Source organism: Taeniopygia guttata, chromosome 3, assembly GCF_048771995.1.
Source record: "Taeniopygia guttata chromosome 3, bTaeGut7.mat, whole genome shotgun sequence".
NCBI classification, from domain to species: domain Eukaryota; kingdom Metazoa; phylum Chordata; class Aves; order Passeriformes; family Estrildidae; genus Taeniopygia; species Taeniopygia guttata.
In genome coordinates, this window is record NC_133027.1 from 101,403,399 (window position 1) to 101,422,700 (window position 19,302).

Consider the following 19,302-nt stretch of genomic DNA (forward strand, 5'->3'; position numbering starts at 1 on the left):
GCAATGAGATGGATTTTGATAAGACACAAAGTGAGCAGGAAAAGAAGGAAAACTCAATGGGCTCCTCTTATAAAAGCCCACTGCACAAAGAAAAAAATAAGTAAAAAAAACCCTACCAACTGCATTTCCAGTACATACCTGCTTTTCCAGGTCCCTAAAATCACTGCTTTAAGTAAAATAAAATGCCTCTCAGTTTGCTACTCTTCATCTCATGGGAAACTCTCTCTGCAAACTGCCATCCATTATTCCAATTTCACTTTGTGAGTTTAATTTGCATATGAGTTATTTAATACCGATTCCTGTCCAAGCAAGAGGAAATATTCTTCCAAAGGTTTAACCTTTGTCAAGTCCCTTCATTATTTCTGAGTCCAGAAAAAGGACATGAACTTTTTGTTTCTCTACAGGCAGACATCAGATGTACTTTTTCAGGCACAAGCTCATACTCCAGTGAAATGATTAATCTGAGATATTTCACTAGTGCCATAGTGTGCCACAAACTTGTCTACACACCCAGAGCCTGAGGGATGAATTCTCCTGTTACACACATTTTGACACCCTGGAAGATGTTAATAGGTTTACCAGGCACCAGCTGTGAGCCAATCTATCTTGCTGGCAGCCACAAGTACCAGACTGCTTCATGCTTTCTTTTTCTTCAGTGTCCAGGTAATCTTTGTTTTTGGAACTTTTTGTGAATGCTAACAGCATCAATCATGCATCAACAGCAGAGGCATGTGGTGACAGAGTGCAGAGCTGCCAAATGCAAATAATTTCCCACCAAAGAAATTCTTCTCCCCAAGCCATCTATTTAAAAAGAAAAGAAAGAGAGAAAGAAAAGAAATGAAACCCATAAACTCACCCCCACACTATGATCCCTACAAGCCCCCTAGCTGCTGGGGACAGGATTCCTTACCAAGCCTTTTCTCATTTCTAACCTTCAACCCTATCTTTGGACCTGGTAATGTCTCCTTTGTGTAGTTATTCTTAGCTGGGTGCGGAGATGGAGAAACACTATCACAATCTTTTTATATTGGAAAATATTTACTCAATTTGGAATAACTACATTGGGAAGTTACGTGCAAACACTCCTATCCTGCTCTTCACTGTGCAATACAGACAAGTGCTAATCCTGCTGCAATCTCTACTAGAGGTATTGTCCTTATACCGTATCTCCACTACATGCTTTACTATGAGACACTCAGGTGCCTAAAAAACCACACCCTCCGTCTTATCTTCTATAGTTCACAAATCCCTGAATGAAGAGCCATTTGCTTCTGAGACCCTAGGTACCAGTCTCCTGAGAGAAAGCCCATGAGCTAGAAATAAAAATCTACCCTGACCAGGTGATTTTTTTCGCTGGAGACTGGACTAAGCTCAAAATAAGCATGTGACAGAAATGAAGTGGGAAAAAGAAAAATAAAGATTTAAAGGATAATGCAAAAACTTTATCTTCAGCTACTGCTTCAATCTGTCAATCTAAAATAAAGGAAATTAAGAACAGAATTAGATCACCAGATGTACCATGCAGACAAACTAGACAGAGGATGAAGAGATCACTTTTTTTTCACTAAGTCGAGCCATCAACTTCAGAATAAGAAAAATAAGTGAAAAATGATCAGGATGGATTTTTCCCTTTCAGTATGATTCATGTCTGCTCACAATACTTATTTTTAGCCAATGTATCCTCAAAAATGTATCCTCAAAGACACTGCTAAGGGGGCAACAAGAAAAAAAATTGAGATGTTTTAGAAAACTCATTTCAGCAATAAGTAGAAGAGCCACCCTTCAAACTAGGTTAGTAAACTCCTTTGTTTGATGGAAAGACTCAAGATGGCGTTTTCTGGTACTATTATTCTCGTTAAGTTCAGTTTGTTTTAAATGTATTTCTCTCACTGTGCTGCCATACTTTAGATTAAACACATCTCTCCCCATGCATTCAGAAGGATATATACACATCGCTTCTCTTTACTCAGTGTTTATGTCAGTATGAATTTAAGGGCTGCTGCAGAGAAAAATACTTTGTGATTGAAAGCCTTGGCATTTTTTTTTTTAGAAAATTTAACTATAATATTTTACATGAAAGTGCAATTATTGTAATGCAGAAATCCAGATTCTTGACAGGATCACAAACATCAAAATGAGTTTAGGAGGAACACAGTTACCTTTGCAGCAATCATGACTTGACTAGTAAATCTGTTATATGCATGCATAATACTTCAAAGAAAATCTAACAATTACTTCTTTGAGTATTATTTTTTATGGCAATTCAGATAATCTTCTAATCCTACTTATTCAAAGAAATTATGCATTTATCTCTGTTAAAATATTTCAAGAGTTTTTTGGCCATTGAAAGAATTTAAAATATAGACATCAAAAGTAGAACCTAGGGTGCTGCAAAAAGTGATGTATGAACTTGTTTGAATCCCAAGTTTATGCTTCAAGTCTAATTTTAGTCTCTTAAAATTCCAGTCTCTGTATGTAAGCATTTTCTTCTGTGAATTCTATATACAGCTGATTTCATGATTAACAGTGAAGTTAATGTGTTGTCTGGTGGTACTGTGTAACTGAACACAATGGGAACACATCCATCACCAATTAAATACAGTGTCAATTAGCCATAATTCATTTAAATTCAGTGAATTAGATCATATATGGACATTCTGTCCCTGTTCCCATCTCTTTCTTCACAGTCCCATGCTGTTGCCATTCATTTGTAGAGATATAATATGAAAAAACTGAAGACCTTCCACCCTTCCTCTGCTCTGCCTCCCCCAAATACTTAGTTTATTTCTCACTGAAAAAATGGACTTAGAGAATTCAGTATGGACCCAAGACTCCTAGAAAGGAGACAGCCCCAAGGCATTTTGCAGAGCACAGGAAGATTGCCCTACACACAAAGTTTGCTGGGTGTTAAAAAGCTCCAAGGCAAAGGCTTTTAGCCATGTTTGTTCAAATCCCAGCTCCTCTGCTTTAAATAGCAAGAATAAGGTACTGTAGTGCACATGTTCTGCCCACAGTTTTTTCACTTGGATATTTTCTTTTTCTCATAATGGACAGCAGACAGCAGAGCGATTTAGTAAAAAATATCTACTAAAGCCATATTTAAAAAGAGTTGGAAATAGAAGCTTCAATCATGATGAGACCAGACATGTAAATCGGGTAGATAAAAGCTGCATTTATAAGCAGAGATGACAACAGTCTAACCATTTAGCAAACAAGAGAGAATGGCAGGATTCAGAGCCCAAGTCAATTAGCATCATGACTTCCTTCCATCTGGCAGAAAGACTGCAAAAACACTGAATTAAGGAATTTAATCCCTCTGTCATATCTAAAATAATTCAAACTTTCAGCATTTTCAGCCTATATAAAGCAGTCACCCAAACAAGCATAGGCTTGTCTCAGTTCAGTGTTACAATGGCACTGGTGTAATAGGTGCACCGCAACACTCACACAGGGATTGAGCCCAGAGGTCTCTATGCTGCATGGTTTGATGCGGTTACAAGCAATTACAGTGAATTAAAACTGTGATTAATTTCAACTATAACCTAATCTTTTATATAATCAGAAACCTGATAAATGCCAGAAACGTGCACAGCCATAATTCTCTTCAAATACACAACTTTAAGTTTGGAGTAAGTTCAAAACTCAATTCAAATACTTCTCCAGAACACAAAATGAAATGCCCATGGGGGACTAGGGGGTAGGGAAAGGGGAGAAGCATATAAAAATTAGTGCAAAAAGTATCTAGTTTCTTTACTTTTAAACAATCCTACATATATCAGCGCTACAATATAAAAGTTTCCCACCAAAGTGACTAACCAAAGGAGATATTGCCGCTACATGGTCATTTCTTACATGACATCTATTAAGTTATCTCTCTACTGGAACAAAAATTAACTACATTCAGAAACCCTTCTTATTTGGTGGCAATGTATTTTGGTTTTTATTTTGGTATAATTTAGGAGCAAGAGAAAACAATCTCTAATACACCCTTTTAGTTGACTAATTTCCAGGCAAACGCCAAAACTGAGACTCAAAACTGTCCATAAGCCCCAGAACCTCCAGTGGCAGGTTAACATTCCACCACTGAAATTAAAACAGGAACCTTTTAGCAAGAACTAAGGAAAATTTTCAGGGGTATCAAGAACATAAAAATGTTAGCAAACAACAGAATTAATAAGCATACTTCAGATATCTCTCGGCCGTATATATTTAAACCACTATTATAAACCTAACCCCCCACCAGCTCAAAATAGATCAGCCTTCCCAAATGAGACAGAAAAGGGAAAAAACAAGTGACCAATGGAGAACATTCTGACATGATAACACAGCCTGACTCTAGGAAGAGTTTACCAAATTTGGGCTTACCTTTACTTGGTGCTGATTTTCTCACAGAAGCTACATGGTCTTCAGAGATAGCAAGACGCCTGAGCACATCAGCCAAGGCTGCTTTTAGCACGGTGATTTCATCTTCCTGCTGCTGCACTCTCAGCTCCAGGGCTGAAAGACGGTCCTGGACATCGGAGGTGCTGGCAGCTGAGATGCTGTCATCTGCACAGGGGAAAAGCAGAGCAGAAAGAGGCACTGAAATTCTTTGTTCTGAATTAAAAGCCACAGAAAGAAGCAAGTACAGCACAAGTACGTCTGTCCCATCATTTTGAAATACTGAAGACATTCTAACAAACATGTTCAGGCAAATAAGGAATGGATATTACGGCATACATCGAATTAATGCTTCAAGACAGAAATCATTACTAATCATTAGCTAAGACAGAAGGCTTAAAGAGTGTGGACCTTCTAAAATCATAAGGGAGAATGTGCTTCCTGTGAAAAACATGCTTACAAGTAGAAGGAAGACTGAAATTAACTTTATTTACACACCCAACTAAATTAACCAAAAAGATATAAAAGTGTGGTAAAATTCTGCAATATATTTTTGTGGAACTGTTGAAGAATTTTAACTGTGACTCTTAATATTAAAGCAAGTTTCAAAGTTAAAAAAAAAAGGCCACAGTTGAACATATGAGTACTGTTAACAATGACCTAATTGCATCAAGTGGCAATCTCAATTTAAATGGTCTAGATCAGAGTTCTTAATTTCAATTCCTTCTCTTTAACTTTTTTCACATCCCCATCCTGGATGTGCCAAAAAACATACAACCTTATAACACTTGGCCTGAAGAGAAGAGAAAATACATGCACTACAAAAAGGTTCCAAAAATCTGTTTGGCCACACAGAGATAGATTAGCATTGAAGGCCTAACCCAGCCAAATCTATTCTTCAGTGGTAAAAAGGAAATTACAGCTTCTGCTTACTCTTTGCATTTGACAGTTCTTTGCATTATTTCTGCCAAGCCAAAATAACACATAACAGATTTTTGTATTTGGCTGTTCTAATAAATCACAGGCCAATCACTTAAAAAAAATATCTGTAAAAGAATATTTTACTCAATCACAAGGTACTGAATTCCTTATCCATTCTGTTTAAGGCTTCCTAAAAACTCAGTAAGGAACTTCTAATATAGCTTTACAAAAATTCACCTGTATTATATAGTTCACTTAAGTTCATATTTACAAAATAAATACAGCAAATTTAAATGTAAAGGTAAATAGCTGGTATATTACTATGAATCTATTCAATCTAAACTTTAATTTTCACTAATCTTAGGAAAATATATCAAGGAGAAAAAAAGTTAATATAAGCCACAATCCAAATACTTTGATTTGCCCTAAAAAAAAAAGCCTTAATTTTTGAAATACTTGCGTAGGAGCATTTTCAAAATACATGTAAACAAAAGAAATACTGAGCCAAATTCCTCCAATGAACTCAGCACAGAAGAGATTAAGGCGCTTAATGCCAACTTCCACTCAGTTAAAACATGATACTCACTACTGAACAACCAAGAACTGAACCAACCAAAATAAAACATCATAATTAATACTTTCACAATACAAACAGAATTCCTACAATTAATTAGTAAAAAAACCCCTAAAAACCCTTTAATAATGAAATGTATCCAAAATTATTATTGAACTGAAAGGAACATTTAAGGTTGCAATAATAAACCAGCCCCTAAATAACAGTTTTGCATATTGTTTTAGTTCACTATTTGGTTAATACAAAAGCAGAAGTGTACATTTCATGGCTAGTACTCTATTCATTCTTACTGATGAAAAAAAACTGCAGGAGAATTAATCAATTAATAAGGTACATCATGAAATTGAGACCCAGAGACAACAGATTAGGACTCAACAAAAGTATCTTTGATACCACCATCTATAACTCTACCTCCCTATATGCAGAAAATTGATTTAAATAACTCCACAGCCCAGCACATCTAATGGCCTCTCAGCAGGACTTTACAAACCCACACCTGTGATACCTACCCCAGGTTGGGAAAGACTCTAAGATTCTTTTATTAAAATCTTCATGTTCAAAACATAAACTTCCATCTCTTTTAAGCAGCTGGGAAAGCTTTCTACATGCATACACACTTAAGTTTTTACTTCAGGAAAGCAAAATACCATATAATTCATATTTCCACTATCCTGCAAGTATTAGCTGCAGTAGACCAGACAGAATGAATACTCCAGAGAACAATTATTTTCAAAATATTATAAACTTTTTAACTTCTCTTACACTGAGTAGCAGCTCAAACAGAAAAAAGCAGTTTGACATTTCCTTAAAAAAAGAGGAGGGGAAAAAAAGAGGGGGAAACTCCCCCCAGCTTAGTTTTACTTTCTTTTTTTTTTTTTTTTGTTGGTCAAAGTCTTCCATTAATAGATATTATCCATTATAATGGATAAATTATGGATACGTTCCCAGGCTACATAAATATACAGCAGATCATTATAAAACACTTGTAAAAGAAATAAGTAGCTATGTCAAATCATCATTTTAGAAGCCAAATATTACTGTGCTCCCTGTGTAGAGTCCAAACAAGAGTAATTACCAAACCAGGAAAAGCTCCACTGGTGATCAGTCTCTCTGATGAGCACAGAAGCAAATGTTCTGCACATCTCTGGACATCTTTATTTCCAATGAGCTCCTAGCATAGGCCAGAGTGCTGCTGTTGAACCCCAGCACCCCAAAAGTGGGCATTATCTGGCTGCTGCAGCTCCCAAATGCACAGTTATGTCACTAATTAGAACTCTGAAGAACAAGAGAGCCAATCTTCCTGCCCTGTGAGAGTGAGCTGCAATGCTCTGACCTCCTCAACACATCTGATGAGATGGCAGAGGAGCTGACCCATGTTCTCCTTGAGGAGCTGTGCTGGGGAGGCTCAAGCCTTGGCACAGCACAGAGTGGCAGAAGGACCCTCAAACTCAACTTCAACCCAACAGCTTGTCAGAGGGCACAGCCACGGAAATGGAGCATGAGGAAAAGGCCAAGAAGGTTGAGGCACTCAGCTGATTCCAAACCAGGCAAAGCAATGTGCCCTGTTGTACAATGGAAGGTTCTAAACCACCAGTGGCTGCTTTGCATTGCAGGGAGGGCACAGGAGACACTGAAATAAGCTGGAAAGTAAGAATATCAGGATATCACCAGGAAATCAAGACTAATTTGACTGATCAAAGAATACAGTAGCACACTGTATGAAATGGAAGACATTTCATTGTTCTTTATCATTCTACAGAAGCAGCATCTGTTTCAAGTGATGACAACCATATATTACCCAGTCAACTATTACAGAATTAAAACTACTAATTCCCAACCCAAATATCTCACCCATTACAGCAAATATTCAACTTAATTCCAACATGCCCTTCCTGGCAGTGTCTTGAAAAGTAATTCAGCAGGGATTATCTTATAAGAAGATGCCCTAAAAGTAAACAAAGCTGGAATCCATGAGATCATTCTGACAAATCTGCACAATTACACTTTTCTTCACAGAACTTTTCAAAATTTCTTCCAGATTTCTTCTTTCATTTAAAACATATTTTCTAATATAAAGAACTACTTCAAAAGAAGTTGAAGCAAAAACAAAAAAAAAAACCACCCTTCCTTCAAGGACATGCCCTCCTCCTTCAGAGAGGAAACAGCTCTTATGCAAGAACAGTCAGTCAATGGGAAGCAAAATTTCATTTCCTCCCTTCCTCTTCTCCCAGTCCTAAATATCTGTCCTTTCCCTTGTGCTGACATAGACATGCATCTATCCAGGCTTTCCATAAGCTGCTCTTCTTTTATCAAACCAGAAGGAAATTTATTTAAAAAGGGAAACCAGTTAGGCAAATAGAGCAAGTAATTTGTATATGCAGTCAACTATTGATTCATTCATTTGATTAATTAAAAAAATACCTTTTTAGTTATCTGGCTATTCTTATTATAACCAAACATCACCATTTCTGATGTGCTGGTCATGTTTTCTAAGCTGTTGATGACTTATGCCTTTAAGGGACTCACTGGGAACAAGATCCAGTGTGGAAAAAAGCATCATATACGGCATTCGCTGGTAATAGTGAGGAGACATCCACAGAGATGTGAATCTAAGGTATTTCAGTCTTAAAAACTGGTTTAAGTTAAGAGTATTGGCACACAAATGACAGCAAAAACATTCTAGGTCTAACCATACAGTACAACAACTTTCAAAACAAAATGTTCTGCTATTTTTCATAGTTCATCAGTTTGATTTTTAAATTTTAATCAGGAAAACATCAATTGTTCCCTTACTTTTGGAGTAAGAAGGGATATACATGGGATGCTTCCATTTGGTACTCACGAGACACGAGGACAACTCTAAAAATGAGGGTTAATTTCTCATAGTCAATGAACACCAATGAACAGAGAGGTTACTCTGTGTGGGACTCCTCACAGTCACAGGCATCAAACCACTCCTAGCAGATCAAACACAGCAGCAATTCAAACTGCCCCTTAGACCTGGGCCAGGAGCTCCAAAATGAGTATCCAGGACATAGTGATGGTACTTAACAAACCTTCCAAGCCACGTATCCCTCCTCAAATTTCATCTAGCAGGCATGTGATAGTTCCAGTGTTTGAAAAGCATCACCCTTCATTACTTGCTGCCTGGGAGAATATTGAACTGGCTACATTGGGAAAAAAAAAAAAATCTTACTACTGAACCGGCTATTCTGGGCCCCCTCAACAAATCCAGAGCATGCATTATCACCTTTCAGAGTCAATTCCTCCCAGCTTTGACTAAATCTAAGTAAGGAATTAATTTCAGATGTAAGCAGCATTTCAGAAAAAAAATTCCACAAATTCCAGCCCATGGAAATTTAAACCCCGAGGTGGAAACCCCTGTGTTTTATCCAATAAAGCCATATAAACCACAGGTAACTTTAAATGCCTGGCTGTTAAGGTACTCACAGCATTTTCTATATTTTGCCCAGAGTGGTAAGAGTTTTTTATTAAGGAAAAGGAACAGAAATTACTGGGATTGGTATAAAGATCTGGCTGACAATTTCAGGAGATAACTGTCCCCAAGGAACCTGTTCTCATGAGGACCATGTGAGGAAAAGTATGTATTTGTATAACTTCCAATCTTTGTTCTAAGGAGCACTGAAAAATTTGACTCCGGATGAGGCTTCTATTTCCAGAGATACCAGACAAATTTATTTTTCCTACACATTATGAAGAAAACTCTGCAGTTTTCTGCAGATCATTTGTCTTAAGAGTAGCTTATAAAAGGTGCAAAGTTCAAGAATTATGTTCTAAATCTGTAATTCATGATTTTCAACAACAAAAATAAAAGCAGAATTAAGGCTCCATACTTTTTGCTCACAGTATCTCCTCCAAATGCAAGCACATGCAATCTCAGTTTTGTAAAGGATGTGAGTCATGGAAATAATCCAAGAATGGGAATTAAAGTACACAACACAAACACAGAGGATTCAAAGAGCTCCCCCACAATCTAAATGATACTGCCTTACCCTAGAACCTAGAGTTTATGGCATGGAAGTGGAGTGGGAAGTTCTCCCCAGCTCTTTCCTTCCTGCAAGTGCAAGACTCTTGCCTTTAACTTCCTCAATTACCTCACACATCTTTGGCTTCCTTTGCTAGTTTTTCATTATTTTCCCTATTTTTCCAGTTTTCCTACACCAAATTAAAACCAATGCACTGCTTGATCTCACACTTGATACTAGTGACAAAAGTGTAAGTTCTTTATTTTCTTTTTAGAATACTAATGCAGATGTTCTGAGACAGGTAGAGGTAAGTCACTGACTGTAGACAGTGCAGTATATTAACATTTCCAACATGAGCTAAACCTGAAATTTGTCTCCTTCAAAGACATTTCTTCAGGTTTTTCAGGAAGAAAATGTTGTCACACTCCACTTTGCTCAGGATTGATGCTGCATGAGGACCATCACATCAACCAGACTGTCTTCCCTGCACAGCTCATGAGCTTTTTAATGTTTCATACACCTATCTGATTCTACCCCGCTACAAGTAGTTAATAATAATAAAAAAAAGATATATTATTCTACACTAGGCATTCCGTAAACCATTTTGACCACAAGTCCACAGCACGTAGTATTATATTTGTCTGTAGATGATCCATGAAATTATTATGCTGAAGCCTATGAATATTCTGCAGCAGCTGCTACTGGCCTTTGATACTGTGGATTGCTTTATGGTCAGTTTGAAGCATGTTTATGTCTGTGAGCCTGCATCATTACATTATAAAGAACATGATCCATGTTTTCAAGCAACTTTCTTTGAAAGAGTTATTCTGACATGTAAGATGATTTACCACTTCAAGTCTAACAATTAGTAGCTCTACTTGTATATGCTAGAGAGATGTGTGCACATACGCATTAGTATATTTTTTGTTTTCTTGACATGAGCAAGCAAAGGAAGGAGAAAGATAAAAAGATGACACAAAAACATCCTGACAAAAAATGATCCAATAATAATCACAAATTACAGAAAACAGAAATATTTTTGTAATAAGCTCGTGTATCTGCTGCTGTATCTGCTCAGTTTTAATACAGATAATCTAGAAATACATCAGCATAAGATTCACAGGGCACAGCTCCACCCATACCGTATTTGATCAACGTGAGTGTTCTGCTTGTCTAAGTTTCCAGTAACTGTATAACTTATTGGGTACAAAAATTTTATATTTCATACTTGCTGATACTAGCTTTGATAGGCAGACTGCAAAAACAGAACAAACACTTACAGACATTTCTCATATTTAAAACAGGTATCCATGTGATTACTTGAAGAGGCAGATAATTATGCAGGCACTGCCTCACAGCCTTCCCCAACTCCATACTTCCTATCAGCTCCACCTCCATTGAGATGCATCTCAAGAGTAAGACCATTCACTGGTTTTTCCCCTCCCACTGCTTAAAAAGCCTTGTGGTTTTTAAGTACTTTTCTTCTCCTAATATTGCTTGGCTCCTGATACTGCTCTTCAATGCTTGACCTTCAAGCCACAAGACAAGCCCTTCCCCTTCCAAAATATTGTTTCTGCTACAAATCAGTGACCTCTACACTCCATAGACAGAATCCATGGTGGCACCCACTTGGGATCCCCCATATAAATGGCTCAGCAGCTATCCCAGACACCCCAAGCTCTTATCAATATTTGGTGCCACCTCATTTTCATATCACAGTAAGGAGAGGGGCAAGGGGCATCTTTTCTAACACAGAGGTTTGGAAATACACACAGAAACCAGAGACAGCTGCAATAAACTGCTCTACTATAAGTTACACATGCATTAACACTTTAGCACACATAGATTAGTATTCCTTCACTGGAAATATTTCGTATTGTGCAAGAAGTGTTAGAACACTTTCATGCTAAAATGCTAATTTATAAATGACAAATAAAGTGTGCATGAAATGATGTAGGTTAATTCCCATGCTCCCTCATGCCCAAACTCATCTAGATAAAATTTTCTAAGAAAACAACTTTTCATATGCTGAAGAGGGACTACATTCTGAAAGTCTTCCTCTTCACTGAAGGCTCAGCCACCACGCACCCCCCTGCACCAAAAGCAGATGGCATCCAAGCCACTCTATGGAGAAACCCAACAGGCTTTAGCTCTGCAGGACAGAGAAAGTCAGCCATTGCTGGTGGCTCCAGGGTGGCTACAGCAGGACACCAAGAATAAGAAAGCATCTCTCCTCACTCCAAAAGCCTCACTACAGAGGAGCCTATACATTGTGACTAACCCAAAACACCAGACTTCAGTGTGGAAGAGTGCTCAGCTCTCCCAGGTAAACCCACCAGGAGCAATCAGGCTTTGACATGTACAGGGCAGTTCTTCCTATGCACTTGACAATCAAGCCTTTCTAATTTCAATTTAGTCAACTACTTAATGAGAAAATTAGGTAATTAGCAGATGCTTTTGACCTTAATCTGTTTTCAACGCCACTCTTCATCTGTTAAATGAAATTAAATTCATCATCCCACACTGCCTAAAGGTTAATTAACACTTATGGGCTGTACCCTAAGTGCTACCCTAAGTGCTGTAGCAAGGTCAGTGTTTAAATGCATGCAATTTCTCAAGAAGCAAGACTAAGAGCCTTCCCATAAAAATAAGAGAGAGACACACAAAGAAAATAAAGTTAACTCAAAATACCAACCAGCTGCTTTTATAGGAAGAATCACCTTTTCAGAGCTCTAACTTGGAATAGACTACAACCTCCTCCATGCATCTTACTACCTATATGATTTCAATACAGTCTTGAAGGACAACTCTAAGTTCAGTCTGACTTCCCACTTGGAACACTCTTCTTTAACCTTACATCTTTACTGCACAAAACTACAAAAAGATGGCAGCATTAATTATTACTGATCTGCCCAACACACTGAATGATGATAACCAGTCAGGCTGACAAAAGTATTGCTATCCAAAACAACACAGAGCCCAGCGAACACACAGAGTTCACAGAGAAATATGGGACCATGGGAAACATTGCTTTTCCTGGAATACTGTGCAAACTCATTGGCACAGACAGGTACCAGCAGTTGTGTGGCAGGCAAGGAAGTTGGTGTGGAGGCCTGTAAATGGAAATGGGGGAAAGAGGAAGGAGGGAAGAAGAGAAAAAAAAGAGCACTCCCAGTAATCTCAGATTCTCCATCTCTCTCTGCACGCCTCCCTCCACCCAGTACTGCTTATTTTTTTACTGCTCATGTCAGAGTGATGATGCTAATTCATGCTCAAATAAGTGTCTATATGTTTAGAAACTTTTCTTTTTCAGAATTTAAGCCCTAATTCATACAGCTTACCTCTGATTATAAAAACTCTATTTCCAAAACAAACTTTTCTAGTAACATGTGAATAAATCCAAGTTTGAAAAACATTTAATCTTTAGATTGCAACAACACAGGTCAAGTCCAACATTCCTCATTACTGGCAGCGTATCTCCTCTGCTGCAAAGTATCTGAATTCAGTAGTACCAACATGCTTTCAATCTGACAATTATGGCAATTTTCCAATATCTTAAATATTTATTGCTTATTTGGGCAACTATCTCAACTGGGTTTTTATTTATGATATGCTTTTAACAAGTATGTTTTTGCCCTAGAGGAAAGAAGTTGCTACTCTAAGATTGCTATATTCTCATCAGTTCTAGAGTACCATTTCAGCAGCAAAATAGAAAAGCACTGAAATCATTAAGTGAGATAACATCAGGCAAAGCAAAATAACCTCCTATTTTATTAATACATTTTATTTTGTACCATGCCATGTTTACTTACAAAATTCTACTAATCTCAAATCCTGGCACACACATGAATGCTCTCTAGTTTCTGTTATCTAGAAATCAAGTTAGACATTATCCTTGTAAATAAAATACTGTAATGTTTCTGAAATTTTTTATACTGGCTGCTTCATTGTGCTGTGCATTTCTTTCCCCCAGGACTCATAAATATCTAATTTGTAACATCAAAAAATACCACTGTACAAACCGTTTCTTTGATCTCATTCTGTGCTATTCTAAGCCAATCTATCGTAAGTGCCACTATGCAAAACTCCATCAAGAAAAACAGAAACCTGGCCTGTAGTATTAATTTCCTTTCCCAAAGAAATACAGACCTCCTTCTCCCAAAACAGTCATCTACCCTGCAGGGGAAGCACTGCTGGAAAAAGCTGGATCTGAGCAATTTTGTGCTCAGCAGAAACGTGCTTACCCCAGAGCAGGGGGAGGCACCAGTGCTGGTGTACACGGTGTTATTTCACAGCTCTTATCATGCCAAGTCACAGGACACGGCAATTTCAGATAAAGGGAAAACCTGCTTTGAAATAGACTCACCAGCTAACTGCCTTATCTTAGTTTTCTGGTATTTCAGGTATAGGAATTCCTTCCACTTACTCACATCCCTATGTGGCCACTGCTTTATTACCTCTCCATACCAGAGCTCATTCAGTAAAATGCCAATTGTGAACTTCACTCTGACAAGCTAAAGTGACCTTGAGGAGTTACTGTCCCTCTTTGTATCTTCTTATCCAAAACCTAAGGATGACAGTCCATGCCCTCCTTGACAAAAACAGCCTCTGAGAGACAAGCTTTCTGGTGGGAGTATTCATTCCATTTCTCCAGGTGGGAGTGTTCATTCCACCGCAGCAGGGCTGGAGCGGCTGGTTGTGCTTGCAAGGTCGTCATGCTTCATCCATCCCCCTGGGCAGCATCTCCTGCAGAAGGCACCCCTTATCCCAGCTCTGCCATACAAATGTTACCCTCCCTGCTGCAGGGGATACCATCTCACAGCCATTCTACTTCTTGTAAGCAGGAACAGACACAAGGTTTGGTTTTGATATTTTTAAAAATCCACTCTTTCTTAGGAATGCAAGACTAAAGCTCTCTAATCACCAACTTGGTCCAACTCAACTCTTGCAACAGCAGCAAAATCCTGCTTTTGTTTACCTCCACCAAGAAGCTTCCATAACTTCTGCAACTGCTTGCAGCTTTGGTATTAGAGGAATATCATTACAACAGCTTGTGTTTGCTCCAGGTGGAACCAAATCCACAGCAGTTTGGTTTGGTTGGGGTTTTTTGCATAGAAAAGAACTAACCTATGTCCATAAAGACCAGTCATACTATAGACACAGCTAAGCCATCTGCTTGATTTAAAGGATAAAGCACATGGCTCCCACACAACCAGCCTGGAAGATGCTATCTGCAACTACTCATCACACATTAGTCGCAGTCTCCAATTCAGTTACTACACAGGAGGAACTAGTGAGAAATAAATGGAATACCTGCACATTCTGTGTCAGACAAAACACAAGCCAGAGAGCAATAAGAAGTATCTACACTGGTGAAAGTCAACAGACACTCTCAAAAAGGGGGACTGAATATAAATACAATTAAACTGACTAGTTCTTTCATTAAGATTTTTTGTTTCGTTATGTTAGCAGTTAAACAGCCCTAGTGAAGTAACAGCTGTAAACAAGGTGTGGGTGGAAAGCATTGCTCACACCTTTCCTGCTGCTGCTGCTGCCTGTCAGGAGACTGACTGTCCTGCAACACAGTGCTCCTCAAGAGCTGTAGAAACATCAATATTAACATTTGTTATTTTGCAAAGATAGTATTTGAACAATTCAGACTGTAGACGTGTCACCAAGTGTTGCCACACTCTCCACAAGTTCCCACAAATGCCCTATAAACAAATGGTGTAATTGTGAAATGAAACAGATTTAATTTGTGACAAAGAAGAACTCTTGAACAGCATGGCAGACTTCTCTATGTGTGACTGCACATCTATTTTATTTTAAAGCTGCAGTTAGGCCACTTCTGCAGAAATTAATACATAAAACTGAAGCCAGTTTCAAACATAATTTCAATTGCCAATCCTGGCACTATTACACCTCAAATGGAAAACTCCCCAGAAAAGGGAGGAATTAAGTCTCACCTTTATTTAGGCCAAATCACAAAGCAGATTTCAGAACGGAAGCAAAGCAAAACAAACACTCAAACAGTGTTACATGATGCTACTACTTCCCAGAGAAAAATCAATCACTGAACAGAACACTTTGGTTGGCATAGGTGGCTAAGACCTTCTATAATTTCACCTTGAAGGTATTTTTTGTAGAAATCCTACACAAAATTGAACTATCACAGTCACTGTTGATAAATCACACACATATATTCATGGAATTTGCTTACATGGGAAAAATGCCTTTCTGTAAGGATACTTTTTCCTTTTTTCTCAAAGGATCCTGTAGGGAAGCACACTGCTGTTTGGAATGTTTGCCAAATTTTGTACACTCAAAAGGGATATATCTATCAAAGCTGCTTAAATATATTACATTTTGTATCATAAACAGGTTACTTATCTTCCTACAGATGGAATCTCTGAAGCATAAAAAATCTTCAGGTTTCTTTTTCCTACTACTTGCTACAAAGTAACAATTTTTAGGTTGAAAAAAACCTATAGCCCTGCAAATAGCAATAGTGACAGATCATGGATATGCCCAGTATTACAAATACTGTAAGTCCTACAAATACTTAACAAGAAAAAAAAAACTCAATATGGTCGGGTCTAAGTAACAGCAGTGTCACAAATTACAAGTTGCATTTTTTCCCATTTACTGCCTTCTTCATAAAAATTAAGGCATTAATCAGTCAAGAACTGATAACAATCAAAGCCACCGCAGAAAGAAAATTTTATTTGCTAAAGGACACAATTTAGAAAAAAAAGCAGGAAAGTCTTTCTGCAAAAGTACATGAGCACCAATGCAACCAGAGAGCCTCTGAGCTGCTATTCAACCACCACCCCGAATCAGCTGTCGGTCCCTTGCAGACCTGTGTCAGAGCTCTTCTCTGGTCAGCACTGGGTAACACTTCCAGCTTTTCATAACAGATCAGGAACAGCAATGCTAGGTTAGGCCTGCCTGAACCCACACAAATAAAGTTTACAGATTTTTTATTAGTACACTCCAACTCATAAAGTGAAAAGTACTCTGGAAAAAGCTACATATTATAGGTCTCCAGTGTTTGCAATTCAGTTTCATTCTCTTTTTTAAACCCTGGAGATCTGTATTTGTTTGATAACTGTGGAGGGAACAATCTAAAGCCAAAAAGATAATAGTTACTCTGAAAGCAGCTATTATCTTAAACCACTGAATTATCTGGTTTATTCCACTAAATGCTTATGTTTTACAACTGATTAATTCCACATACACTTACTAAGCATTAGCTATGCTAATTCAGCTATTTATACATATAAAAGAACCATCCAGGAGGATACTATTTCCACCTAATACTGCCAACCAAAATAACAGGATCCTTCATGCATGAAAAAATATTCCTCCCACCACAACAGAATACATAAAGAGGAACAAAATTACAATGTTTCAGCATCTTCTAACCTTTCCAATAATTTTATTTGGTGACTTTAATTTTAACAAAATATGGTTTTTGGGCTGCAACGTGGGGTATGGCCATATAAATCAGCAGGGAGCAAGCCCAAGAGAGAGTTAACAGCATCACAGCTTCCATGCTGTAACTGCACAAGCACACTGCTCTTACTCAAGACTAAATGCCAGCTTGTTTAACCTACTAATCCACATTTACTAACCTACTGTGTCAACATGCTCCAAGTTTCCGCCTTCACTTAGCCCTCTGCAACTCCCGTGCAAGCCCACACTCTAACTAGGTGTGACCATTCTTGCAGCCTGCAGGTTCACAGGATAAAGTTCTCATGCCAGAGCGCTCTGTGACACGCAACATGCATATCTGGGGGAGCTGGGGAAGATTTCCCAGAAAAGTGGAGAGGACAAGTGACCCTGCCACAGCAGGGCCAGGAGCACAGCTCTGTCCCACACTGAACAAAATTCTAACAAAACAGTTTGAATTATTTACAGCACATGCAGAGCGATTTTTTTAACAGTTTGAACTACATCCCTTAAAGAAAAGAGGTTTGTCAATTTTTTTTTTTCCTCAGCTGTTTTTAATTTCATTACATGCTTAAAGGTCTCCTTGATTGCAAAAATACATAGAATATTGTGAAGATGGGCAATTAGAAAATTTCTTCAGTGAAAGCCATTAGATGTTTTCAGTTCAATATTGTTCATAAATAATCATTCAAGACTCTGAAGCTGAAAGCAAGCAGAAATACTGGGAGATGCTGAGTTTGTTTCTTTACATTAAGATCAAATCAAAAATCAAAATAACAGATTGTTCTAATTTTAGTATTGATTCAGTCTGTAGTACTGTCTTGGGCATGGTTTCATTTGTTCTTAAGCCAGTCAAACTGTGTGTTCCTGCTAAAAGGGATCATTTTCCTTGAAGGATCAGGCAGCTTTTTCTGCTCTAGAATCTGCTTCAGGACATAATTTTTCGTGGCAACCTGATAGAAAACTTTTTCCACCCCCAGTTAGTTTTCAGTTGGATCAGGTCACTGGCCAGCTCTGGCCAAACCCCTGCCCAACAGCCCATGGAGCCACTCTGCCACCACACACACAACATAACCCCAGCACAGAAACTGCACACCACCAGTGCAAACCACTCAGGGTTTGCAGCTCTGATTTTTTTCACCTCTATCACCCAGGAAAAAAACAATCTCAAAAAATACCTTAATGCTCAAGACATTGTGGCATTTATTTACCAAATAAGTCAAATCCTGCAAGAACCCGAAGGGTCGACTCAAACCAGGTTCTCAGGGAAGTGAACACTCCCTTTGATGCATTTCATAGGTATCAGAAATTAGACCATGGATATTACCATGGTTTTAAATGCTTCTGAAAACTTCACAGGCAAACAAGGGCAAACCCCAACAAATTCATCCATTTTTAGAACATACAAAGAACAAAAAAGATGCTGGAAGAGGAGAGCAAAGCAAGAAGACATGTCTAAATCCTCTCTTTATGATGCACAAGAGCATATTCTCAACATGCAATGAAGAGCTGTGACTAAGGCTGTCATGTCTGGTTATTCCTTCTTCCCTGCTCACAAGGCAGGAGCTGCATGTCCAGCACTTTTCCTGTATCTCTTTGCAAGTTCTGCTCTCACAGCTGCTCTGGCTCCATGCAGGAGCAGGTTGAAGAAGCCTGCTGCAAGAGGGAAGTTTCCATTGCTACCTCTTTCCTGCTGAGCTTACTTCTCGGTGTCAAGCAGGGGCGTGATGTAGGGTTCATAAAGATACTTTTTTAATCGGGGCATTACTCAAAATTTGAGAGCAAAGGCTTAGCGCCGAGAAAGTGTTTGTGGTCTGAACCTTTCTAGCTGACCTTTAATGACAAGTTTGCTGCGTCAACTCCACCTCTGACATTTCACCAATTTCGATACTTCAGCAACTTCCAAGTGTGGCTTGCAGTTACTCCAACTTGCAATTACATTCTGCAACTGCTAAAAAGGCTAACCATTACCCTGCACAAGTCACTATT

At 38.3% G+C, this 19,302-nt stretch overlaps 1 protein-coding gene across 7 annotated transcripts in view; it reads right to left on the minus strand.

The window, feature by feature from the left end:
• The window catches only part of EML4 (EMAP like 4), a 145,193-nt gene that overhangs the window by 63,472 nt on the left and 62,419 nt on the right, over positions 1–19,302 (minus strand). For all 7 annotated transcript variants that reach the window (XM_030269033.4, XM_072927520.1, XM_072927522.1 and 4 more), the window contains exon 2: positions 4,366–4,548. In XM_030269033.4, coding sequence (XP_030124893.4) covers positions 4,366–4,548 — 183 coding nt within the window. The remainder of the gene's footprint in view (positions 1–4,365; positions 4,549–19,302) is intronic.